The sequence below is a fragment of the Saccopteryx leptura genome, chromosome 5, assembly GCF_036850995.1.
Source record: "Saccopteryx leptura isolate mSacLep1 chromosome 5, mSacLep1_pri_phased_curated, whole genome shotgun sequence".
Lineage (NCBI taxonomy): Eukaryota > Metazoa > Chordata > Mammalia > Chiroptera > Emballonuridae > Saccopteryx > Saccopteryx leptura.
In genome coordinates this window covers 92,948,823-92,975,364 of record NC_089507.1, presented here as the reverse complement: position 1 = coordinate 92,975,364, position 26,542 = coordinate 92,948,823, and the positions used below count along the sequence as shown (strand labels likewise).

The window sequence follows — 26,542 nt, the reverse complement described above, 5'->3', positions numbered from 1 at the left end:
TGAGGCTATCTATAATTAAGACATAAGAAATTAGATGAGATCACCAAGGAGCAAACATATAGAAAAAAGGAAAAAGGAAGGAAGGCCTTCCGTAACTGAGGGCTATAACTAGGTTACCTTACATTCCGTCTTTCCTTTTAGGAGACTTTTCCCCCACCAGGTAGTTTCTCTGAAGACTGGAAAGAATCAAGCCTGGTGTAAGGTTTCTGGTAGTGGGACCTCAGAAGTAATCCAGTCCCACATGCACATTTTAGAAATGAAAAAATCAATACTTGCCTGACCAGTGGTGTAACAGTGGGTAGAAGAATGCTGATGTCCCAGGTTCAAACCCCTGAGGTTGCCAGCTTGAGCACGGGCTCGCCAGTTTGAGAATGGGGTTGCTGGCTTGAGCATGGGACCATGATCCCATGGTCGCTGGCTTGAGCCTAAAGGAAACCCCCACCCCGAAGGCATGTAATGAGAAGCAATCAATGAACAACTAAAGTGACGTGACGCACCTAGGAGTTGATGTTTTTTATCTCTCTCCTTTCCTGTCTTTGTCTCTCTCTCTCTCTCTCACTCTCTCTCTCTCTCTAAACAAAAGAAAAAAGAAAACCAATACTCCACAAAGCTAAAGAGGATAAATCTGTGTATGTTCCTTTTCCCAAATGTGTTGACTTGTGCTGCCCAAAGTTAAGGGAAAACAATCTTTGGCATCTTGTGAGGGCAGAAAGAGGCTTCAGTTTGGATACTGCCATGTCACTACTCTGCATTTCAACTCCACCAAAAAAGGATAATACCTGCTAGTCACATTTCTCCTCTTCCTCCACTATGGTGCCAGTTGATTACAGCCCAAGGGCACCCTGCTGAAGGTCTGAGTAAAGCTGGGGTCTGGGGGTGAGCTACATCTATCTGTGGAGAGAGGTGCCTTTTTCTAACTGACCCAAAGCCTGCATCCCTGTAAAGCCCTGCTGTGAATGTGAAAGATCATGATCGTGAAGTGCATGCATGGCACAGAGTAAGCTCTCAACACAGAGGGATATTATTCTTAAGATTCTGCACTGCACAATTATTATAAACCCATGAAGCTTGTTACAGACACAAAACACCAACCTAGAATTTATCCATAATTCTTACAGAAAGGCTACACCTATTCTAAACATTTGAGATACTGTCCAGGTGTTACTGGAAAATTCTTGGAAACTGGCAGCATACTAAAATAACGGGATATCCATAGCTCCGGTAAAAATTATTGGCAATTGTTATTTAAGGATGTTGCAGAGCGGTGGGGAAAAAAATACAAAGAAACCTCACTGGAGCTATCAAGTTACAAAATATTTTGAATAAGAAAACAGTAATTTCCCTAAGATTTAAAAACTGCATTCAAGTGTTAAAACTTTCTTCCTTGACTGGAGTGTTAATTATTGACAAACCCCTTTTTTCTTCCAGAATTTCTATACCAGCATCTATACTGTCACAAAAATTAGGAGATATTTCAAAATGAATATGAAGTGATAAAAAAAAAAAAAGCATTTGGTTTCTTTTTATTAAATAAGAACATCAGAAAAGCAAAGGATAAGTATAAGAAAGTTGTTCAATTATGCAAATGAGATGCAAAACCAACTTTCATTTCATTGGTGAAAATGCACTATACAAAATGCTGAAAGTACTAGAGTATCTGCACATTTCCTGATCCCTTAACTTTTGTGAACAGTGTAGCTCACCCTCACCATCCTGAGTCAGGCATCGCCTCCGCCTTGGTGACACCTTTAGGGCCAGGCAGCAGGACCCCCTCCCCCCACCACCGCCGCCGCCGCCGCCGCCGCCGCCGGACCAGCTGGCCAGGCCCTTGGGAGGACACTCCTGAGATCCCGACTCCCCCTACGTCCCCCGCGCACAATCACATTTTTAAATCCGAAATTCAGTTGGACTCCTCGCAGTGATCTCTAAAAGGGGTCAGGGTGGCTCAGTTCTCCAACATCGCCCACACCCAGATGAACCCGATACTCGGGGTGGTTGGGCTGAATCCTACCCAGCAGGTCAGATTAGCTCACGGGGGCTCTCCACCGGCCGCACTCTACAACCTGGGGAGCTTTTTAAAAATACCAATGCCCATTGCCTCCGAGGACTCACTTAACCAGCCTCCGGGGTAGGGGAGAGGGTGTCCCGCGTGAGTGTTTAGTTCCTATGACCCTCTCATGCAGTACCAACGGGAGCTACGGCGTAGAGCCTCCCGGACGTGCCCCACTACCACGCGGAGGCGGAGCCTGCATCGCCGCCGCCGCCGACTCCGCTAGGTTCCGAGCTCGCAGCTCCCAGGACGCCCAGACGCCCCTGGCTGGGGCGCAGGCGCAGGCGCACGGGAGCCCCGCCCCCCGCGGGAGCGCAGGGACGCAGCGAGGGCCCGCCTCCCAGCCGGGAAGGAGGCGTGGGCTTGGAACTGGCCTCGGACGTGGAGCGCGGTGCTCGAGCCGCTGTCTAGGGCGCCTCTGGGGCTCTCGGACGCAGCGGGGCTCCGAGGACCGGTGGGTCCCGACGCAGCTGCGCGTTGCGCGGATGGCCTTGCTCCCGTGGCCCGCGCTCGCTCTCCTTCTCGCCCTGCCCGCCGCGTTCCGGTGCCAGGAAGAGGCCCAGCCCACCGACTGGAGTGCCACCCTGAAGACCATCCGGAACGGCGTCCACAAGATCGACGTGTACCTGAACGCCGCCTTGGACCTCCTGGGAGGCGTGGATGGGCTCTGCCAGTATAAGTGTAGTGACGGTGAGAGGGAACCCCGCTCCGCGGGACCCGCGCTGCCAGTGCTGCTGGGGGGCGGAGGGCATGGAGTGTGAGATACGAGCCAGACCTTGACGCTGTCCTTTGACCGTGGGAACACCTAACCACTGCTAGAATCTTGCCGTTCTTGTCATTGAGCCACCCGGATACAAGTCGCATCTCTATTGTTAGAACGTGAGAGATCGCCTGCGTGTGTACTCTCCGCTCAGTTTTCATTGCTTCTATCTTGTTTGCAGTTGCACAAAGTTCCCTAAGAATTTAGTGACGTGCGCATCATGGAAATGGAGTGGAACACACAGATTTTTAGCTCTGTTTTAGTGCCTTAAATAAGTCAGTTGAACATACAAAACATACTGAGAATATTGAAATCATGATGGTTTAACTGTCTTAAGTATTGGATTTAATTGTTTTTCTGCAAAGCTACAGAAAATAAATTGCGAACTGTATACAGACTTTTGGTATACTTTATTGTTGAGAAGCATTTTCAGTAGCTCTTCTAGAAAGTTAGTCTGTCAAGACTTGACAGTAATTTTCTTTCCTTGGATATCGTGACACCTCATCTTCATTGTTGGTTAATATTAATATAATTGTTTTGATTTACATTTTCAGATTTTTCAACTTTATGTTTGAATCTGAGAAATTATTTGGTAGCAATGTTGATAATAATAAACTCACTATTTCAGGTAGAGATATTTCTTGTAATAGTTCAGATAAAGTAATTGGGCTTCTCTTTGGAAATTCATAATGCGAAGATAATATTTGGGAGATCATGTTTCCAGTAAGAGTGGACAAAGTTTGGACCTAGTTTATGCTTGGCAGTTCAAAAAAAAAAAAAAAAAAATAGGGAGCTCACTGACTTTAATGATGAGACCAGATTTTATGTAGGTGAATTTAAAAAGGAACCTATGTCATGCAAAACTCTGATGCCACCTGCTGCCTGAAATTCTCAAAATTTTCTAGTTTTATGTTAATGTTGTTAAAGAATAAGCTATATCTCATATGCTATGAAGTTGTAAATGTTTTATTCCTTCCTAAATTTATGCCTAAATGTTACCACCAGTTTGCCATCAGGAAAGATGCTTTTGTCCTTATAGGAGTAAGTGAATAATGTGAAGATTAAATGGTTACATTTTCTCAGTTAGATGTCAAGGTTTTACTTAGTCATGCCCATAACTATACAAATATTTGAGGACCTGTTGTGTGTTAGGTGTTCACCCTTAGGCGATTCTGCATTGAACAAAACAAACAAAATCTGTCCGTGCAGCTTACATTCTGGTGGGAAGAGACAGTTAATAAACAATGAACAAGTAAAGTTAAGGCAAATATGCAGTGTATGTAGGTCTGAAGTGCTTCAGAAACAAACAAAACAAGAGTGGTGGTGTTGGGAGGGAGTTTACCTCTATAAATTGGTTGTTCAGGGAAATCCTCACTGATAAGATACTTGAGAAGAAATTGGAAAATGGAGAGGGTGATAATCTGTGGAAGGAACGCTCAGTCAGAGGAACAGGAGACGGGGAGGACTGGAGGAGAAAGGCCAGTGAAGGATGACTCTGAAGTTTTGGCCTGTGCAACAGGAAGGATTTAGTTGCCGTTTACAGAGATAGGAAAACTTGGAAGGATTGGTCTTTATAAACTTACTATGTATGAGTCAACAGTTCCAGAGTTTATATGTATTTAAAATAGCTCTGAAGTTGAATGAATATTATTCCTATTAAAAAAATTATTTTAATCTTTCCGTTTACTAAATCTTTTTTTATCCTTCCACAAGCCTATCTCAGTTTACCATTTGGAGTTTAGAATAATGTCTCCAGCATAAAAACACAAATGAACATGATGGTTTAAGAAGTGGTATGCTTCAGTGAAAATCCTTTTGTGTCTTAGTGAGTCCTCTGTGCATAGGACTGTGGTGCTAAGTTTCCACATTGATAGTTCCAACCTAATGAAAATTGTTCTTTTAATTGCTGTTCCTTGAAGAGGTCTCCCTGGAACACTATTTCAACTTTTCCTGTATTTTGGAATGCAAGTAACCAAATCAGAACCAAATAGAATCACAAATCCCAAAGCTATAGGAGCATGGTATTAAAAAGTGTTCAATAGTTACGATAAAGAAGTCAAGAAAGCTTAGAAAAAAAAGAGAATGGTAGGGAGGGGTAGTCAGATTAAAGGGCACAGTTGTTGCAGTTGTCCTTGCTTTACAGAAAGGACTGGAATACTGGAGACTTGCTCCCTTCTGGTCATCCTCTCTAGGCTTTATTGAAAGTGAGCTAACGGGCCTGACCTGTGGTGGCGCAGTGGATAAAGCGTCAACCTGGAAATGCTGAGGTCGCCGGTTCAAAATCCTGGGCTTGCTTGGTCAAGGCACATATGGGAGTTGATGCTTCCAGCTCCTCCCCCTTCTCTCTCTCTCTCTCCTCTCTCTCTCTCTCTCTCTCTCTCTCTCTCTCTCTTTCTCTCTGTCTCTCTCCTCTCTAAAAATGAATAAATAAAAAAAATTAAAATTAAAAAATTAAAAAAAGAAAGTGAGCTAATGTTATTTAGAGGACAAATGTGATGGTTGCTATTTTTTTTTCACCTGGATAGCAGAAAAGATTTGAAGAGAAGTTTCCAAATTCCTTTAAAAATTTAAAGTAAAATTGTTTTGTACCATGTTTTTAGAATTATGACTAAATTGTTAATTTATTTAGCGATTTATATTTAATAGGATCCCTTTGGCTGTTGTGCTGGGAATTGGTAGGGGCAAGGGAAGTAGGGGAGCAAGAATTGAGGCAGCGTGACAGGAGCAGGAATTCAGACAGAAGACGGTCTTGGTCTGTCCAGGTTGGTAGCAATAAAGGTGGTGAGAAATGGTTGAATTTTGGAGAGATTTTGAAGGAAGAGCTGAAAGGATATGCCAGTGGCTTAGAAGGAGGATGTGAGTACAGTCCAAATGATTCCAGAGGTTGCAGCCTGACTGGGAAGGATGCAATTGCCATTAAGCAAGATGGAGAAGACCATGGAAAGAAACAATTTGGGGGTCATTAATGAAAATATATAATAACATATTTGTTTACTTTCAAGAATGATTCAGTAGAGAGTAAAAAATAAATGATGAAAGAGAAAGGAAGGACAATTATTGGAGTCATGTCCTTAGGCTCTAGTTTGTAAGTAGAGAGATTGACCACGAGCGCAGGAAGCATATTCCTGTTCCTAGAAAGAGAGATAGAGGATATGGGCACAAATGCCGGTTAGGTGGGTAGATGCTCAAGCTCTCTTCTGATTGCTTTGGTTTTCCCAGTGAAATAGATATCGAGGTCATCCGCTGAGAGGGAGAGAAGATGGGAATGAAAGTGTTAGAGATATAAGGAAAATAGGAAGTCAATGGACTAGAAAAATAAAGTAATAAAAAGCCCTATGGAGGTTAATAATCATGGATTTAAAATCTCGAGTGTTTGAGAAAACAGGTTGGGATTTCTTTTTTTATTAGTGAGAGAGAAAAGGAGAGAGAGAGAGAGGCAGGAATATCCGTCTGTTCTTATATGTACCTTGACTGTGGACCAAACTGGCAACTCTGTGCTTCGGGTCGATGCTCCAACCAACAGAGCTCTCTGGCCAGGGCAGCAGGTTGGGATTTTACACTGTGTTCTCTATAAAACATGGTAGTAAGATCTTTGTGTGACCTAATAGCCTTCCCCTTAAGCTTCTCGTCTGCTGCAGTGCCTTTCATGGGAAAGAAATTGGTCTATTTGGAAATATTTTCATCAAATTAAGAAAAATTTGTAGAAAAGAACTATTGTTGTCTCAGTCCAGGAAAATCTTTAGATTTCAGCTCTCCATTCGGGTGGTTAAATATAAACCATCAAGAGAGGAGCAGTTGCTTAAGTCAAAAAGTGAAATCAATGAATAATATTTCTATATAGTGTGCACAGTGGCTGTGTTTTGTTTTTTAAATTATTCTTATATGATTTTTTTCCTCAGCTTTCTGTATCTGCTTATAAATTTTGGGGGACAGTGGCCTCAGTACAAATGGCTTTGGTTTGACTGATGTTTCCTCTGGGCCTGGGTTTCTGCTTGCGGTGTGTATTGGTCTTCCCAGGCTGCCATACAAAGTATCATGGACAGGGCGACTTTAACGATAGGAATTTCTTTCTTGAGTTCTGGAGGCTGGAAAAATCTATGAGTAAGATTTGGCCATCAGTGATGTATGTTTCTGACCTGCCAACAGCTGCCTTCTTGCTGTGAGGGTTGGGAGGGTGGGAGCTAGAGCCAGTTCTCTGGTGTGTCTCTTCTCGCAAGGGCACTAATCCCACCCATCAGGAGGGCCTCACTCTCATAACCTCCAACCTAATTACCTTCCAAAAGCCCATCACCAAATACATTGGTGGGGTCAGAGCTTCAACAAGGTATGTGTGGGTGGGGATACATAGCTCAGCTCACATAGATAGCACTTTGTAAAAACTGCCACCAGTAGAAATGCTAACTTTTTTTTTTTTTTTGTATTTTTTTTTATTAAGCTGGAAACGGGGAGAGACAGTCAGACAGACTCCCGCATGCGCCCGACCAGGATCCACCCGGCACGCCCACCAGGGGCGATGCTCTGCCCACCAGGGGGCGATGCTCTGCCCCTCCGGGGCGTAGCTCTGCCGCAACCAGAGCCACTCTAGCGCCTGGGGCAGGGGCCAAGGAGCCATCCCCAGCACCCGGGCCATCTTTGCTCCAGTGGAGCCTTGGCTACGGGAGGGGAAGAGAGAGACAGAGAGGATGGGGGGGGGGGGGGTGGAGAAGCAAATGGGCGCTTCTCCTATGTGCCCTGGCTGGGAATTGAACCCAGGTCCCCCGCACGCCAGGCCGACGCTCTACCGCTGAGCCAACCGGCCAGGGCCCTAACTTTTTTTTAATGTTTAGCAGCTCATAACATCACTTATAACAACATTTTAAATGATATTAATACATTTGTAATTTTTGAAATCTGTATCAACTCAATCTTTAATAAACAACTTTCTATATAACTTGTTTGGTTCAGAAATAATTAATTTAAAAGTGAATTGAAGACATCAGAACACTTTAAAATATTTCAGGAAACTAATTTCTTCCCAGTGTTCAGGGGGTGGAGGGACTTGTTTGTTTGCTTTTGCTGTGCGTAAAGAATATTGTCATTTCGGCAAGGAGTGTTTCTCACCCTTTCACCCAGTGAATTCTTGGTTGCCCACTCTGTGTATTTTCTATGTGAGTAAACAAGTCCTGTTCTCATAGAAATTGACTAATTATGTTAATATGATTGGTAAATGTTAGAAAGAAGAATGAAACCAACCAAGGTGTGTGGAACGAGGTGGAAGGGAAGGGGCACTATCTTAGGTGGAGTGAGCAGAGAAAGCCTCTCTGAGGAAATGGCATTAGCAGGTTCCTTTGAAAAAAAAACAAAAACCAAACACATGTCCCTTTTGCTACTTATACTGGGGAGCCAATTTACCAGCATTTATGTCATGGTGTTAATATCTGGTAATCACCTTTACATGAACTTGTTTCTTTATTCTGTTTTCTCAACTTCCCTCCTTAGGGCAGTTCTAAGCACTCACCCAGTTTGAGGCAACCACCTCCTCTGTGTTTGTCCCTCCATTCTCATCTTTGCCGGCAATTTTCTCTGCACTATCTTGTTTGCTTTGTTCTCCTATAGTGAACATGTTCTTCCTCCCCACCCCCTTTACCTGACTTCATTTAATTCTCATTCAAAGGTTTTTTCCTACTGTATCTTACAATTGAGACACAGCTGGAATATATGCTAACTGACCTAGGCTGTATTAATACAGGTACCTTATCCGACTCAAAATAGGTCCATACCTAATGTGTTCAGTCTGTCATTTTAAAGAGATGTGACAAACTAGACGTGATCAGACTCTGGAGGCTGATAAATGCTCACCAAACTCAACGCGACTGAAGGATGGACAGTAGTGCCAGTTCATGGTTATAATGAGTATTATAACTGCCACGGGGATGAGCCTTCCAAGTCTTTTTGCTCATTCATTCATTCATTTATGGATTCATTCATTAACTGTGTGCCAGGCACTGTTCTCGATATTGGGAGTACAAAACAGACAAAAATTCCCGCCCTCAAGAAATTTATATTTTAGTATGTGGAGACAGATAATAAACAAAATAAGTAGGCTTGTGATACAGTATGTTAGGATGTAATAATGTGCCTCAGTGATCTGGTCAGAGAAGGCGTTGCTGGGAAGGTGAGGAAGTAACTAGATATAAGGAGGAAGAACACAAACATGGAAGAACAGCAGGCTCAACGGCACTGTGGCATCTGGAATACCTGTGGAACAGCAGGGGTCGGATATGATGAACGGAGTGAGGAATAAAGGAAGAGGAGAGAGAATAGTAAGGAGATGAGGACAGAAGTCAGTGTATGGGAGGCAGATTTATAAAGGGCTTAGAGACATTGAAAGGACTTTGGCTTTTATTCTGAATATGATGAGAAGCCATTAGTGGCAGAGGAAAAACTCCATCTGACATATTTGAATAGAATCACTCAGGGTCATTGGACTATAGCTGGTGGTGGGATGGGGTGGGGAAGCGAAAGTAGGGAGACTCGTTAGGAGGTCATGGCAATAATCCAGGGTGGCTTGGAGCAGGATGGTAGCAGTGACGTGGAGAGAAGTGGTTAGATTCTGAGTATTTTGAAGGGAGGGTCTAATGCTGTTGGATGGGATGTGGGATATAAGAACATGAGTCAAAGGTGCCTAAGGTTTTTTTCTCTGAGCACTTCAAGGGTGGGGTTGCTGTTACTTGAGAAGAGGGAAGTGTGAATGCAGCACGTTTGGGGGGTGAATGTTAGGCGGTACATCTTAAGTTTGAGGTACCCATTAGACATCCACGTGGTTAGTATATCCTTGTCTGTAGGTCCTTTTAAGTGGAAAGCCATATAATACATAAACGGTTTTCTTAAGAGTGAAGGACTGAAAAGAGAAGTTGAAAGATCACTATGACTCACTCGTCTGTGACCACCTTAGGCATCTACGTTCCTCCTCCAAGGGCCCAGAAACAACTCTCCATCTTGGACAGTGCTGGACAAACAAGACCAACTTCTGATGTGACCCGCACTTCAATAAGATCTATCATAACAATTCCCTTTGTGCACGCTGTTCCTCAGACTCAGTGGAGCAGGCTACAGCTTTCTGTTGAGGCTGTACCCTTCTTGAGGCTCTACTTGGTCATCTCAGTTGGTTATGAGAGTCTTAGCAACACACTTAAACCAATTTTAGGTCATTACTTTGAATGGGTCACTTCCTTTGATGGCTGATGACAGAAGGGTTGCTCCCTCCCCCACACACACACACTTTATTTTGGAAAGTAAACTTCCCTTTATGTCTCTTAGTAATAAATGTTAGTTGAATGAAAGTTGATGAAACACTCTGTGTTTCTCTAAGGTATACAACTGTTGGGTGATATTTAGAATAACTGGAGATATTTTATTTTTAGAAGTAAGGATAAATGGTAACTCCCAACTATTTAAAAGCATGTAAAATAGGGAATTGGCTTGTTTTGTGTGCCCTACGGAGCAGAGGATTGCTTACAGGTAGAATTTACAAGGAAACAGAACTGAACAGTTAGTGCCATTCCGCAATGGAATCGGCTGTTCCTTGATACTGTAGGAGGATTGTGGGAAACATTCAAGGAAAAAGTAGATGATTATTTGGTTTGTCGAATTTCTATATTACATGAAGAGAGATATATCTGAAGTACCTTTCAACATTTCCAACATTAAGATTGATGACAATGTCATTTTTCACTTTTACTGAACCCATTGGTGCTGTTAGGGAGAGTTTAACTGGAGTAATATAGTTCACCAAGTTTATTCCCAACCTTTTGCCTTTGCTGGCAAAGGAGTATATTTGAAATGATTGGCTAGAGTCTGGGCTAGAATGTGTAGTCCTGTAAGGTCTTGTAATGGTACAAAGGTCTTATATTAAGGTAGAGTAGACCCCTTTATCCGCAGTTCCGCTTTCGGTAGTTTCAGTTGCCTTCAGTCAACCGCTGTCTGAAATAATAAGTGGAAAATTCCAGAAATAAACAATTCATGTTTTAAATTGCACACCATTTTGAATACTTCACTTCACCTTATCACATAGGCATTGTATCATCTCATGTCATCACAGGAAGAAGGGTGAGGAAGGCATAGTAAGAAATTTTGAGAAACCTCTTCACATAACTTTTATTACAGGATATTGTTATAATTGTTCTATTTTATTAGTTATTGTTAACCTCTTCCTGTATATAATATATAAATTAAATTTTATCATAGGTCTATGTATATAGAAATTAAAAAAAAAAACCAGCATGAAATTTCTGGTGGACTGGTACCAGTCTGTAGACTAGCAGTTGAAAAACATGGAGATTATACAGTGTGTCTGTAAACTCATGGTGCAATTTTGACCGGTCACAGGAAAGCAACAAAAGACGATAGAAATGTGAAATCTGCACCAAATAAAAGGAAAACCCTCCCAGTTTCTGTAGGATGATGTGGCAGCATGTGAGCATGCGTAGATGATGGCGTAACACCACCGTGTATACAGCGGAGCAGCCCACGGCCATGCCAGTCGAGATGCGGATGGTACAGAGGAAAGTTCAGTGTGTTCTGTGGCGCACTAAATTCAAATCCGTGACCAAAGTGAATATCAGCACGTTTATAACAAAGCGCCACCACATAGCAATAACATTACTCAGTGGGATAAGCAGTTGAAGGAAACCGGCAGTTTGATGGAGAAACCCCGTTCTGGTAGGCCATCAGTGATGGGTCTGTAGAGGCTATACGGGATAGCTACCTAAGGAGCCCTAAAAAAAATCTGTGCGTGAGCCCACATAGAACTGCACTGAATAGGTATAAAACTGGGAGAGTATTCCTTTTATTTGGTGCAAATTTCACTTTTCTATCGTCTTTTGTTGCTTTCCTGTGACTGGTCAAAAGTGCACCATGACTTTACGGACACAGTGTGTGTGTGTGTGTGTGTGTGTGTGTGTGTGTGTGTGTGTGTGTGTGTGAGAGAGAGAGAGAGAGAGAGAGAGAGAGAGAGAGAGAGAGAGAAAGAGAGAGAGAGAGAGAGACTCAGTATTGTCTCTGGCTTCAGGCATCCACTGGGGCTCCATGGGTAAGGGGGACTATTGTAATTAAATAATCATTAGATGACCGTGTTTTCCTTGCCTTAGCTTTAGGCTCTTGCTTAGTAACAGGTTAGTTAATGGTTATTGAGAAGAGTGCAGTGGAGCACTGGCTGAAGGATAGGAGATACAGTTCTTGCCCTATAGGTTTTAACCTAAAAACTTAAGTGTTAGAATCACAGGAAAATAGGCTGGATTTCTTTCATACATATGGACCCAACCTGGCATATAACCTCTGAAATCTCCGGAAGTCCAGTAGAAGCTTTTGTATGTTCTGTATGGTATAGGTTTATAAATATAATTCTGTTTTATAAGCCACCACAAATGTATATATGTACACATCTGTACATATTTCACTGCAGGAGAAATAAAAATACTTAGACAAATAGCGTTCTTTTTTTTATAGGTGCACAGACACATGGTCTCAGGGACACATACACACATGCATGCACGTGTGCTCAGACCTACAAATACTGCTTCCCACACTACAAATTAGCAATCTCAGTGCTTATCCTAACAAAGACATAACAACTCTGTCAGCATCCAAATAGTGACTATTTCCAAGGCTAGTCTAGCACATTGTAGACTTCTTTGCATATATATTTTCTATCATTTGAAAATTAATTATGATACCATTTATATTTTATAGGATCTAAGCCTTTCCCACGTTATGGTTATAAACCCTCCCCGCCGGATGGATGTGGCTCTCCACTATTTGGTGTTCATGTAAATATTATTTTTTATTTGATAAGTTTTGTGATTGTTAGACTATCTAAGACTCTTCATAATACAGGACTGTCAGTGTGGTCTCAGGTTCACAGATAATTTGGCTTGTTGTAGTAGTGATCAGGTTTGTTGTTATTTTATAGCTAAAAAATACAGTAAGTCTTAATAAAACTAAATGTAAAAGGGATGTTTTATATTTTATTCTTATAGGTGTTAATACCATTTAAATGATATTTTCTCATGTCACAAATATGGTTTAATACAGAAATGTGTAATTCTACCTAGGACGAGAAGGTATAGATTGGGCCTATTTTCTATATTAGAACCAGGCTATGTGGGATAGCGTGTGTTTGTGGTAGAGAAGCTGGATCTGAGCCAAATATTGTGGGAGAAAAATATTTATGAGAGTGATTCCTAGACATAAGGGTTTTGCATATAAAGTTAAATGATAGGTTTGAAGGAACAGTATCTTTAGGGATTGGATGAAATTTAAAGATTAAACCTCAAATCAACCAACAAAATTTGAATTATAGGAGCTTAAAAAATTTCAGTGAAATTGCATATAAAGTACATTTTATTTGGAAGGCGGGGGAGATCCAAAATACTTGAGAATATCCGAAAGCCATACTTGCCTAGCCCCTGGAGGACTCTTTAAATGCTCTTAGCCTTACCTTTCTGTTTTTAAAACTATCTTTTGTGCTTTGGGAAATTGGAAGTTACCAGCAGGTAACTGAATATTCTGACATTACCAAAGAGAGGGCTTTCAGGGAATGGCTGAGAGGGAGATTAGAGTAATGTGGACAAATGTGATGGGGGTTATGGAGAAACAGATAAGATGGAAAACATTTGTAGGCAGAAATGGATTTTAGCAGTCATTGTCATTGATTTCTCATGGATATTTGAATGCAGAACTTCAGCAGAGGAGTTTTGAATTTCATCAGCAATAATCCATCCTAATGCCTCTTTCAGCTTAATGTTGGCATACCTTCCCTGACAAAGTGCTGCAACCACCATGACAGGTGCTATGAGACCTGTGGCAAAAGCAAGAATGACTGTGATGAGGAATTCCAGTCCTGCCTCTCCAAGATCTGCCGAGAGGTGCAGAGAACACTAGGACTAGCTCACCACATTCAGGGTGAGGACGGTCTGGTGGGATAGGGATGAGTGCAGTTTGTCAAGTTTTATTGAATGTGCTATGTTTCAGTACAGGATTTACCAGTGGATCTTTCACTCTATTGTAACAGAGCCCCTTCAGTTTTCTGAGATCAGGACTCGTTGATTTTGTAATCTGAAATGACTCATAAAAGCAAAAAGGGTAATCCTTGGGAGGAAAGTGTGTGAGGCAGAGAAGACTTCATGAAAAATCTTGGAAATTCTGGATCCAGTGAATGAAGAGTGGAGCACGTTGGATTTAGAGTAGGAAGTTATAGAAGATTTAAGTCTTAATTGTCTCTTTCTGTGTACTGGTGTCAGGAGGATCCGCCAGAGCACCCCCAGGTTCAGTGATTTGCTAGGAGGACTCAGAACTCAGCATATAGTCATGCTCACGGTAATGATGATTACAGTGGAGGGATACAAGGCAGAAATCAGTGAAGGGGAAATGTGCCTTATTCTTCATTACCTCAGTTATAAAAGAGAATGATAGCACCCGTTCAGGGAGCTCTAAGAGTAAAATGAGATATTTGTGGACATACAGTTACTATCACTTACCAGATTTTTTGACTGTCAAGCCTAAGAATGTGCCACATTTTTTTCCTCTCTTTCTTTTTTAATTGAATTTATTTGGATGCTACTGGTTAACAAAACCATACAGGTTTCAAGTGCCCAATTCTGTGGCCATCCCCTGTACACTGTGTTGTGTGCTCACCACCCCGAGGCGTCTCCTGCCATCACACTTCTCCCCCCTCAGCCTCCTCTACCTCTGCCCGCCCCCTCCCCCTTGTACTACATTCTGAAAACAAACGAGGAAGGGCAATGAGTAGGGGCGCAAAAGGAAATTAACATTTTTAAGCACTTTGTATCACAGACTGTGCTAGATACTTTAAACATGTTTTCATTAATGATTACAAAAATCCAAAGAAGTAAATGCTGTTATACACAGTTTTTCAGGAAGGAAAGATGTTCAGAAGAAGTTACATACTTCTGACTTGTGTTCTGTCTACAGTGGTACCTTGAGATATGAGTTTAATTCATTCTGTAACCAAGCTCATGAGTCAAGTCAACTCATATCAAACAAATTTCTCCCATTTAAAATAACTGAAATATATTTAATCCGTTTCAGCCCTGTGAAACATCCCCAAACCATCCCAAATTATGAAAAAAAAAGACATGTTTTTAATTAAGAAACACACATGTATACTTTACCAATGCATAACAAAATATATGAAATAAAAGAAAAAAGTGTTATTTAGTACTGTATTCTTACCTTGGAGACAGACAAGTGCGGCTAATGGAGGTGAATGGCAGAGGAGGAGGGAGGGAGGAAGGGATGCAGGCACTGTAGACACGTCAACTAAAACTGCACTTTCTTAACACTAAATGTAAACTAAAACTGCATTTTCTTTACTTTAAACAAAACTAAAACTGTACTTTCTTTACTTAAAATGGAACCACGGCCCTGGCCGGTTGGCTCAGTGGTAGAGCATTGGCCTGGTGTGCAGGGGACCCGGGTTCGATTCCCAGCCAGGACACATAGGAGATGCGCCCATTTGCTTCACCACCCCCCCCTCCTTCCTCTCTGTCTCTCTCTTCCCCTCCCGCAGCCGAGGCTCCATTGGAGCAAAGATGGCCCGGGCGCTGGGGATGGCTCCTTGGCCTCTGCCCCAGGTGCTAGAGTAGCTCTGGTCGCGGCAGAGCGACGCCCCAGAGGGGCCGAGCATCGCCCCCTGGTGGGCAGAGCGTCGCCCCTGGTGGGCGTGCCGGGTGGATCCCAGTCAGGCGCATGCGGGAGTCTGTCTGACTGTCTCTCCCTGTTTCCAGCTTCACAAAAATACAAAAAAAAAAAAAAAATTTAAAAAAAAAATGAAACCACAAAAACTTAATTGTAAAAAGCACTTTTTTTTTTCTTGTATTTTTCTGAAGCTAGAAACGGGGAGAGACAGTCAGACAGACTCCCACATGCGCCCACCGGGGGGCAACGCTCTGCCCACCAGGGGGCGATGCTCTGCCCCTCCGGGGCGTTGCTCTGCCCACCAGGGGGCGATGCTCTGCCCCTCTGGGGCGTCGCTCTGCCGCGACCAGAGCCACTCTAGCGCCTGGGGCAGAGGCCAAGGAGCCATCCCCAGCGCCGGGGCCATCTTTGCTCCAATGGAGCCTCTGCTGCGGGAGGGAAAGAGAGAGACAGAGAGGAAGGAGAGGGGGAGGGGTGGAGAAGCAGATGGGCGCTTCTCCTGTGTGCCCTGGCCGGGAATCAAACCCGAGACTTCTGCACGCCAGGCCGACACTCTACCACTGAGCCAACCGGCCAGGGCCAAAAATGCACTTTCTTAACTTTAAACTTAACCTAAGCTTAACATTACATATTTTTCATTTAATCATCACCTGTTTTTGCCTTTTTGGCTGCACTTTCGGCACTTTCACTTGCAGGACTTTTGAATAAAAATCTATCCAAAGAGGTTTGCTTTTGTCTGCCATTTACAATATCATGGAACTGTAACAAACAAGTGTCATTAAAAAGTGCTGAAGCACGACCAGTTGATTCCAGCTTGTATCTCGGAATTTCACTTGGATCTTGAACAAAAATATGGACCAAGTCGCAGCTTGTATCTTCAAAAATCTGTATGTTGGTCTGCTCGTATCTCGAGGTACCACTGTACTATAGTATTCCTCATAGTTTCATAGGTCTGGCTCGGAAACCCTACTAATAACTGTCAAGGCAGACATCTTGCTGTAAGTGAAACTTGAGCTCACAACCTCTGGATGCCCTTGCATGCTTTTGGCTGAGGTAGACTTGTACAGCTGAGGCACAGGTGGGGAACTTCTGTGTTCTGATCTGAGGTCACACTAATGGCAGCTAAGTGATGAACCAAATTCCTTGCAGTCTTTTATTTAATAATCATAGCCTTTACATTTCTATGGTTGGTTGAATTCTTTAATGGCACAATCTTTTGGAGAACTTTGATAATGTCCATATTTTGTAATGAAGTTTCTTGACATGAATATTTGAAACTGGAAGTATTTGGACAACTAAAAAGCCACTCTGCTATATGTCTCTATAAGTATAGCATATTAAGGTGATCTCACCTAGGTGTTTCAAAGTAAATTCTTTTTTTATATATATAGATTTTTAAAAATTTCTTTTGGCCCTGTCTGAGTAGGTCAGTTGGATAGAGTGTCATCCCAATATGCCAGGGTTGTAGGTTTGATACCTGTCGGCACATACAGGAATCAACCAATGAATGCATAAATAAGTGGACCAACAAACTGATGTTTCTCTCTCTTTCTCCTTCCCTCCCTCTTCCTTTCTCTCTCTCAAAATCAAGAAATTAAAAAAAAAATTAACCCTACCAAAGAAAAAAAACACCTTTGATGCCTATGTCTCCTAAACTAAATTTGGATATTGATGAAAGAAAGAGACTTGGGTCCATTTACTTTAAGCATCTTAAGTAATGTGTGATCAGTTCTTAGAAGTCATTGGCCAAAATCAAATGTTTTGAGATTTTTTTGTTTTTAACCTTTATTTTTTTCTGCACCCAAAAATCTTTCCTTGAAATGCAAACTTACAAGTGTTATTAGGCATCTCTAACCATGGTATTTTCAGATAAAAGGAAAATTAACAGTGATGAACTGATCCATCAGTGCTATTAAGAGAGACTCATTTGTCTAGTACAGAAAAGTGGGTTGAACAGTTGCATTCTTACAGAAAGTAGATACATGTTAAAGGGCTGAAACAAAGTATTTGTATATATAGATATACATACTGGTACTGGTTTGCGAGGGTTTGGGTGGACTTTCAGCTAGCATACCTTTGAGAGCCCACAAAGGATGTGCTTGACATGCTGTAATGTAATATGTGCGAAGCTTTGCGATTGCCCCACAGTAATGGCACTTCTCTTACTTTGCAGCTTGTGAAACAGCAGTGGAGCTCTTGTTTGACACTGTTATGCATTTAGGCTGCAAACCATACCTGGACAGCCAGCGAGCTGCCTGTAGGTGTAGCTACGAAGAGAAAATGGATCTTTAAAGAAGCTGCTCGCAGGTGGGGACAGCAGATGAGGATGAAAGAACTCAACTTTTGGCGAAAAACTTACATTTTTACAGCATAACACTGCCTTATTTTTTTGAAATTATTACTGTAAGACCTTATTTTGATATTAAAACTTCAAACTGAAGAAGACATGGGAGAGGTTATGTTCCTGGATGTTGCTGCCTTCACGTGCCAGATCCTCATGTCACGGTATCGGAGAGGGGTGCGTGTTAAGGAAGAAGTTTTTCAAAAGAAAGAGTCTGTAACTTCGTTTTCACAACCATATTTACAAAAACAATGAGGTCAAATGTAAAATTTGTTATAAGGTCTGTCAACATTACTTTATTTGGAAATATGGGGAGACTTTCACTCAGAAGTGTATTTGTTTACTATAAAATTTTAAATACACACTTATGCCTGGAGAATCTGACTTTTCTATTTTAATTAATACAAAATATGGTGGAGTTTTTTTGTAGCCCATTAAGCATTTAGAAAAAGTCACACTTCTATTAGTAATGACTAATTATAAGGCCAAAGTTTCCATGTCTGTTTCTCCTACAAATTGGAACCATTAGCTGGTGATTTCTTAGGGAGCCAAACCAGAATATGTAGGTATCACTTAATGTGCCTAGAACGTGACATGAACACAATTCAGAAGCACAGCCACTCCCATTTTGTGAACCATTCATATGACAAATGTCATTTTGCTCTAATCTTTGTCTAAGTTGGAGAAAAGATGGATTTAATGAGACAAATGAAAAGCTGTTTAACATACATATCAGAGCATTATATGCTGTTATGTTTTGGTGTTTATTGCCTAGCTTGCTCTTCATAGTAGATTCTGGGATATTTTTAAAAGACTAATGTTTCACTAATAGTGGCCTTAATAAAAATTGTTCTTGGTATTGTTGGGGGTTTCTTTATTTTCTTTTAAGTCTTAACTGTGGGGTCAAAGGGGATGGAAAAGCAAGATCCAAAGGACTATGTTTTATAAATCTCTCATTTTTCTGAAAAATTATTAACAGATGTTTAAGAGCAAATCTTATAACCTCAGATGCCTCTGAAAATGGCAGTAAGTGTTAAAAGCTTTTCAACCCCTTAAGTCCAGCTGTGTTTCTCTGTTGCTCCTTGCCTACCACTGTCTGTTGACTTTCCCAAGCCCAGAATCCTAAGCTGTATACAGATATGTCTTTTGGGTAACCTGTAGCCAAAGTTACTAAACTATTTGGAAAGTCAGAGAAATGGTTCTTTTTAAGTCATCACAGGCAGAATTTAGAAGAAAGAAACATGTTTTGAAAAAAAATGCCACATTTCTAACATACATGTCCTCAGATAACATTGTTTCATTCAATATCTTTGGTGAGGTGCTGTAAAAACTTAACTCCTGTTATATCAATTAACACAGGGTAAAATAGGTTTCATTATACAAAGTTTCACTTAACCCTTTGAGTAGGGAGTTTTTTTCATATTCGCTGACACCGGGAGTTTTTTTTTTTTTTTTATTATAATGAAATTAGGGTCCATACCTGAACTACTGAGGCAGCGGCAGAGGGGATGGCGGGCCTGCAGACAGACCACATCTAGAGAACACAGAGGGCACAATAATTGGACTCTTGTGGCTACACCCTTCTTATACACAGAGTGGGAAGGCAGAGAAATGCAACCCAAATGAATCAAAGAGAAATCCCCAGAAAAGGACTTGAATGAGTCAGATATAAACAAATTACCAGATGCAGAGTTTAAAATAATGATTGTTAGGATGCTCAAAGATCTTAGAACAGCAATAGATTGACATAACAAGTACCTAAATAAAAAGAGGGCAAATATAAAAAAGGACATTGAAATAATAATCAGTCAGAAATGACAAATACAATATCAGTAATGAAGACCACAATGGAAGGAATTAAAAGGATAGATGAAGCTGGGGATTGAATCAGCGAGTTAGAGGACAAGATAAACGAAGGCATGGAAGCAGAGCAGCAAAAAGAGACACAAAAAGTCTGAGGAAACTAAGAGAGCTCAGTGACAGCATGAAGAGAAATAACATCCACATCATACGGGTTCCTGAAGAACTTTAAAACAAAGGCTATAGTAAGAGATAAAGAAGGTCACTACATAATGATAAAGGGAGCAATCCAAAAGGAAGATATAACCATTATAAATATCTACGCACCTAATATAGGAGCACCTAAATATCATATAAAGCAGACTTTGATGGATATAAAGGGCGAAATCAACAGCAATACTATAATAGTAGGGGATTTCAGTACCCCACTAACATCACTGCATAGATCCTCAAGAAAGAAAATTAACAAAGAAACAGAAGACTTAAAGGACACACTAGAACAACTGGATTTAATAGATATCTTCAGAACCTTTCACCCTAAAGCAGCAGAATATACATTCTTTTCAAGTGCTCATGATACATTCTCTAGGATAGACCACATGTTAGGGCACAAAAGAGGTCTTAACAAATTTAAGATTGAAATCATATCAAGAATTTTCTCTGATCACAATGGCATGAAACTAGAAGTCAACCACAACAGAAAATAAAAATTCTCGCCTGACCAGGCAGTGGCACAGTGGATAGAGCGTTGGGCTGGGATGCAGAGGACCCAGGTTTGAGACCCCGAGGTTGCTAGCTTGAGCACGAGCTCATCTGGCTTGAGCAAAAAAAGCTCAGCAGCTTGGACCCAAGGTTGCTGGCTCGAGCAAGGGGTTACTCAGTCTGCTGAAGGCCCGCGGTCAAGGCACATATGAGAAAGCAATCAATGAACAACTAAGGTGTCAAAATGAAAAACTGATAATTGATGCTTCTCGTCACTCTCCATTCCTGTCTGTCCCTATCAATACCTCTCTCTGACCCTCTCTGTCCCTGTATAAAAAAAAAAATACTCAAACCCATGGAAACTAAATAGCATGCTATTAAATAACGAATGGGTTAACAATGAGATCAAAGAAGAAATAAAAAAATTCTTAGAAACAAATGATAACGAGCACACAACAACTCAAAATTTATGGGACACAGCAAAAGCAGTCCTGAAAGGGAAGTTCATAGCATTATAGGCATTCCATAAAAAGCTAGAAAAGGCTCAAATAAACAACCTAATCCTGCATCTTAAAGAACTAGAAAAAGAACAGCAAGTAAAGCCCAGAGGTAATAGAAGGAAGGAAATAATAAAGATCAGAGCAGAAATAAATGACATAGAGGCTAAAGGAACAATATAGAGGATCAATGAAACCAAGAGCTGGTTCTCTGAAAAGGTAAACAAGATAGATGAACCTTTAACCGGACTCACCAAGAAAAAAAGAGAGAGGATTCAAATAAAATTAGAAATGAGAATGGAGAAATAACAAATGACACAACAGAAATACAAAATATTTTAAGAAAATACTATGAAGAACTGTATGCCAAAAAATTAAACAACCTAGGTGAAATAGACAAATTCCTTGAAACATATAATCTTTCAAAAATCAATCTGGAAGAATCAGAAAACCTAAACAGACCGATTACAACAAATGATATCAAAATAGTTATCAAAAAACTCCCAACAAACAAAAGCCCTGGGCCAGATGGCTTCACAATGAATTCTACCAAAGATTCAGAGAAGAACTAACTCCTATCTTTCTCAAGCTATTTCAAAAAATTCAAGAGGAAGAAAGACTTCCAAGCTCCCTTTATGAGGTGAGCATAATTCTGATTTCAAAACCAGGCAAAGACAACACAAAGAAAGAAAATTATAGGCCAATTTTCTTGACAAATTTAGATGCTAAAATCCTCAACAAAATATTAGCAAACTGGATCCAGCAATACATGAAAAAAATCATACATCATGATCAAGTGGGATTTATTCTGGGGAGGCAATGATGGTATAATATTTGCAAATCAATCAATGTGATTCATCACATAAAAGGAAGGAGAAAAACTTCAATACATGCAGAGAAATCATTTGATAAAATTTAGCACCGATTTATGATTAAAACTCTCAGCAAAGTGGGGATACAGGGAACATACCTCAACATGATAAAGGCCGTCTATGAAAAACCCACAGCCAACACTATAATTAAGGGCAAAAATTAAAAGCAATCCCCCTAAGATCAGGAACAAGACAGGGGTGCCTCCTTTCACCACTCTTAACATAGTCCTGGAAGTCCTAGCCACAGCAATCAGACAAGAAGAAGAAATAAAAGACATCCAGATTGGAAAAGAAGAAGTAAAACTATCATTATTTGCTGATGATATGATACTGTATATAGAAAACCCTAAAGTCTCAGTCAAAAAACTACTAGACCTGATAAATGAATTCAGCAAGGTGGCAGGGTATAAAGTTAATTTACAGAAATCAGAGGCATTTTTATATACCTACAATGAACTGTCAGAAAGAGAAATTAAGGAAACACTCCCCTTCACTATTGCAACAACAACAAAATAAAGTAGCTAGGAGTAAATTTAACTAAGAAGGTTAAATAAAGACTTGTACTTGGAAAATTACAGAACATTGATAAAAGAAATCAAGGAATATCTAAACAAATGGAAGCATATACCATACTCATGGTTAGGAAGAATAAACATCATCAAAATGTCTATATTACCCAAAGTAATTTATAAATTCAATGCAAGACCAGTTAAAATACCAATGACATACTTCAAAGATATAGAACACATATTCCAAAAATTTATATGGAACCATGAATAGCCTCACCAATCTTGAAAAAGAAGAATAAAGTGGGAAGTATCACACTTCCTGATATCAAGTTATACTACAAAACCATTGTACTCAAAACAGCTTGGTACTGGCATAAGAACAGGCATATAGATCAATGGAACAGAACAGAGAACCCAGAAATAAACCCACACCTTTATGGACGATTGATATTTGACAAAGGAGGTAAGAGCATACAATGGAGTAAAGACAGTCTTTTTAACAAATGGTGTTGGGAAAATTGGACAGGTACCTGCAAAAAAATGAAACTAGACCACCAACTTATACCAGTCACAAAGATAAACTCAAAATGGATAAAAGACTTAAATGTAAGTCATCAAACCATAAGCATCTTAGAAGAAAACATAGGCAGTAAGCTCTCCGACATCTCTTGCAGGAATATATTTGCTGATTTATCTCCATGGGCAAGTGAAATAAAAGACAGGATAAATAAATGGGAGTATATCAAACTAAAAAGCTTTTGGACAGCTAAAAACAATATGAACAGAATAAAAAGACAACCACACAATGGGAGAACATATTTGACAATATGTCTGATAAGGGGTTAATAACCAAAATTTATAAAGAACTTGTAAAACTCAACACCAGGATGATAAACAATCCAATCAAAAAATGGGCAAAGGAAATGAATAGACACTTCTCCAAAGAGGACATACAGATGGCCAATAGACAGATGGAAAAATGTTCAACATCACTAATCATTAGAGAAATGCAAATTAAAACCACAATGAGATACCACCTCACACCAGTCAGAATGGTGCTCAACAAAACAACACACAATAGGTGATAGGTGCTGGAAAGGATGTAGAGAAAGGGGAACCCTCCTGCACTGCTGGTGGTAATGCAAACTGGTGCAGCCACTGTGGAAAATAGTATGGAGATTCCTCAAAAAATTAAAAATTAACTGCCTTTTGACCCAGCCATCCCACGTTTAGGAATATATCCCAAGAACACCATATCACTGATTCAAATAAAGAAATGCACCCCCATGTTTGTGACAGCATTGTTCACAATAGCGAAGATCTGGAAACAGCCCAAGTGTCTGTCAGTGGACAAGTGGATTAAAAAGCAGTGGTACATATACACAATGGAATACTATGGGGCCATGAAAAAGGAAATATTACCTTTTGCAACAACATGGATGGACCTGGAAACTATTATGTTAAGTGAAATAAGCCAGGCAGAGAAAGAAAAATATCACATGACCTCACTCATTTGAGGAATCCAAGTAACAATGTGAACTGAGGGACGGAATTAAACCTGAAGGAAGAGGGGAGGGAGTCGTTGGGAAGGGGGCAAGGGAGAAGTTGAGGGAAATATGGGGGAGGGGGGATGCAATCGGGGTGACACTAGAATCTATGTAAATGCAATAATTAAATTTTAAAAAATGATATTAGTTACAGTTACAGTTTTACTAACTTAAAATCATGTTTGTTTGATAACCAATTTATGGAAACAAGAAGAACATACAATTACCTTTTTTTTATTATGTTGCCTTACACATCTTAAAAATAAATTGATCATACTCTGGATGGTCAGGAAGTGCGAGGTCGTACATGAACGTTCGTACTACTCAGAGGGTTAGAGTCACAGAGCCTATTGATGATGCTAAGCGAGAAGTTACTGTGTAGGTCATTTCTGAGAGCTGCCCGGGCTGAGGTGGTGGCAGCTATTCTGCTAAGAGATGGGTCCTCTATTAGACAAGGCAAGTGTATCCCTCATGCCTAAGTGGGTAAACTGGGCACCAACTTAAAAGTTTGGAACCTTAATTTGTACTTTTCAGATTTAAAAAAAGGTGGTTTTGTAAGCCATTATCAACATTTAATCTTTATTAATATATACTGTTGAAACACTTGACAAGTATCTTGAAACTTATAATAAATTCGTGAACTTTCTGGGCAGCATTTGCTCTCAAGAAGACAAACTCAGAATGTCTTTTTAAATATTTAATTCATGGCCAGAAATGATATACAAAAATCAGTACAAGCTGTATTTATATGTTCAAGTTTTTATAAACTTGTTATCTTGGAATAATTTTAGATTTACAAAAAAGTTGCAAAGATAATATAGAGACTTTCTCTATAGGCCCTATACCTAATGTTAACATTTTAACATAACCATGAAGCATTGTTAAGAAAACAACATTGGTAATAACTATTAATTAAATTTGACTTGGTTTGGATTATACTAATTTTTTCACTAATGTTATTTTATTTTTCAGGATCCAGTCTAGGATACCACATTGCATTTAGTTAACATTTCTATTTAACCTCTGGGCTATGATGGCTCCTTGGTCTTCCCTTGTTTTATAACCTTGATAGTTTTGAGGAGTACTGGTCAGGTGTTTTACAGACTATCCCTCAACTTGGGTTTGTGTGATGTTTTCCTCATGATGGGACTGGGCTTAGGGTTTTTAGGAAGAAAACCACAGAGGTGAAAGATTCTTCTCATAAAATCATATGAGTAGTTGAATACTATCAGGTTGTTGTATTATATTAACTCTAGATACATGGTTCAGGTAGTGTCTGTTGGGTTTCTCCCTGTAAAGTTACTATTTTCCCTTTCCACATTCTATTCTGTGGAAGCCAGTACCCAAGTCCTGTCTATGAGAAGTGGGGGGTGGGCAAGATTATATTCCACCTCCTGGAAGGGGGTGTAGCTATATGTAGTACTTGGAATTCTTCTGTAACAAGTATTTGTGACCCCCCCCCCCCCACACACACACACATTTATTTATTTATATCCATATGGACTCACGTATATTTCTTTTATACCCTGGGTAATGTTTATTTTGTTGCTCAAATCATTCCACCTTGGCTATTGGGAGTTCTGTCAAGTTAGCTTCGGGGTCTCTTTGATGCTTCATCCTTTTGATTTTTGAGCAATTCCTGCTAAGTGCAAGGTCAACCAGTTGGGGTTCCGCTCCTATAGAGGGAGTATTTTCAGGACTCAAGCAGAGGAGACTGAAGATTAGGTAAAAGAACAGGAGGCTCTCGTGGTCAGGTATCTCTTTCAAGCTGGATAAAATCCTGAGTGTGAATGCCAAAAGCCCCAATCACATATGATGGATAAATACTTACTGAGCACGGGGCTCGGCAATGGGAAAACCGAAAGAAGGTCAATCCTGTTTCAGTGAGAGTAAGATGGTAATGAAAATAATTTATTGAGCTCTCCACAAGCCTGTTCGAGTACAGTCGTTTAACTCAGTCGTCAAAACAACCATATGAGGGAGATATTTATATTCCATGTCTTAACTGCAGAGTTAGTACTTAGGTAGTGATTTCTGGAAATATTTTATGCACGCAATGAAATGAACAGTAAATGGCAAGGGGTGAGTAAAATCCTTGTCATTTGATTCCATATTCTATTCTGCTCACAAAAATTAGGGGATATTTTATCGCTTCATACTCATTTTGAAATATCTCCTAATTTTTGTGAGCAGTATATTTAATGACCAAGCATGAATTTTGAAGCATAGTCACATGTATTAAATTAGATTTTATTTTTCTCTTCCAAATAATAAGGATATTTATAGAAGACAGACCAACTTATTTCTCAAGTATCCCTTATATTTATTTTAATGTATTAGAAATGGTGCCGTAACACATTTCCTCCAGTCTAAAGGATAGGACCCAGATGAGTTACTAAAGTTAAGGCCACATAGCCTGACCAGGTAGTGGCACAGTGGATAGAGCATTGGACTGGGAAACATCAGAATGGGATGCAGGAGACTCAGGTTCAAAACCCCGAGGTCAGCAGCTTGAGCTTGGGCTAGTTGGTTTGAGTGTGGAATGATAGACATGACCCCATGGTTGCTGGCTTGAAGCCCAAGGTTGCTGGCTTGAGCCCAAGGTCGCTGGCTTGAGCAAGGGGTCACTCGCTCTGTTGGAGCCCCCCTGGTCAGGGTACATATAAGAAAACAATGAACAACTAAGGTGCCTCAAGGAAGAATTGATGCTCCTCATCTCTCTCCCTGCCTGCCTGACTGTCCCTACTTGATTCTCTCGCTGTCTCTGT

At 40.5% G+C, this 26,542-nt stretch overlaps 1 protein-coding gene across 1 annotated transcript; it reads left to right on the top strand.

Annotated features, from left to right (window-relative positions):
* The first annotated feature begins 2,375 nt into the window (after nt 1–2,375).
* Nucleotides 2,376–18,706, top strand: PLA2G12A (phospholipase A2 group XIIA). The gene is made up of 4 exons (XM_066385935.1): nt 2,376–2,740; nt 12,540–12,616; nt 13,586–13,751; nt 17,680–18,706. The coding sequence occupies exons 1-4, from the start codon at nt 2,536–2,538 to the stop codon at nt 17,796–17,798; spliced, it is 567 nt and encodes a 188-aa protein (XP_066242032.1). The 5' UTR covers nt 2,376–2,535; the 3' UTR covers nt 17,799–18,706.
* Nucleotides 18,707–26,542: the final 7,836 nt, after the last annotated feature.

Bases quoted from the DNA above. Each gene is read 5' to 3' on its own strand.
- PLA2G12A (XM_066385935.1), top strand. From the start codon at position 2,536: ATGGCCTTGCTCCCGTGGCCCGCGCTCGCTCTCCTTCTCGCCCTGCCC. The intron at 2,741-12,539 runs GTGAGAGGGAAC...TATATTTTATAG, and splicing joins CCAGTATAAGTGTAGTGACG to GATCTAAGCCTTTCCCACGT. The intron at 13,752-17,679 runs GTGAGGACGGTC...CTTACTTTGCAG, and splicing joins ACTAGCTCACCACATTCAGG to CTTGTGAAACAGCAGTGGAG.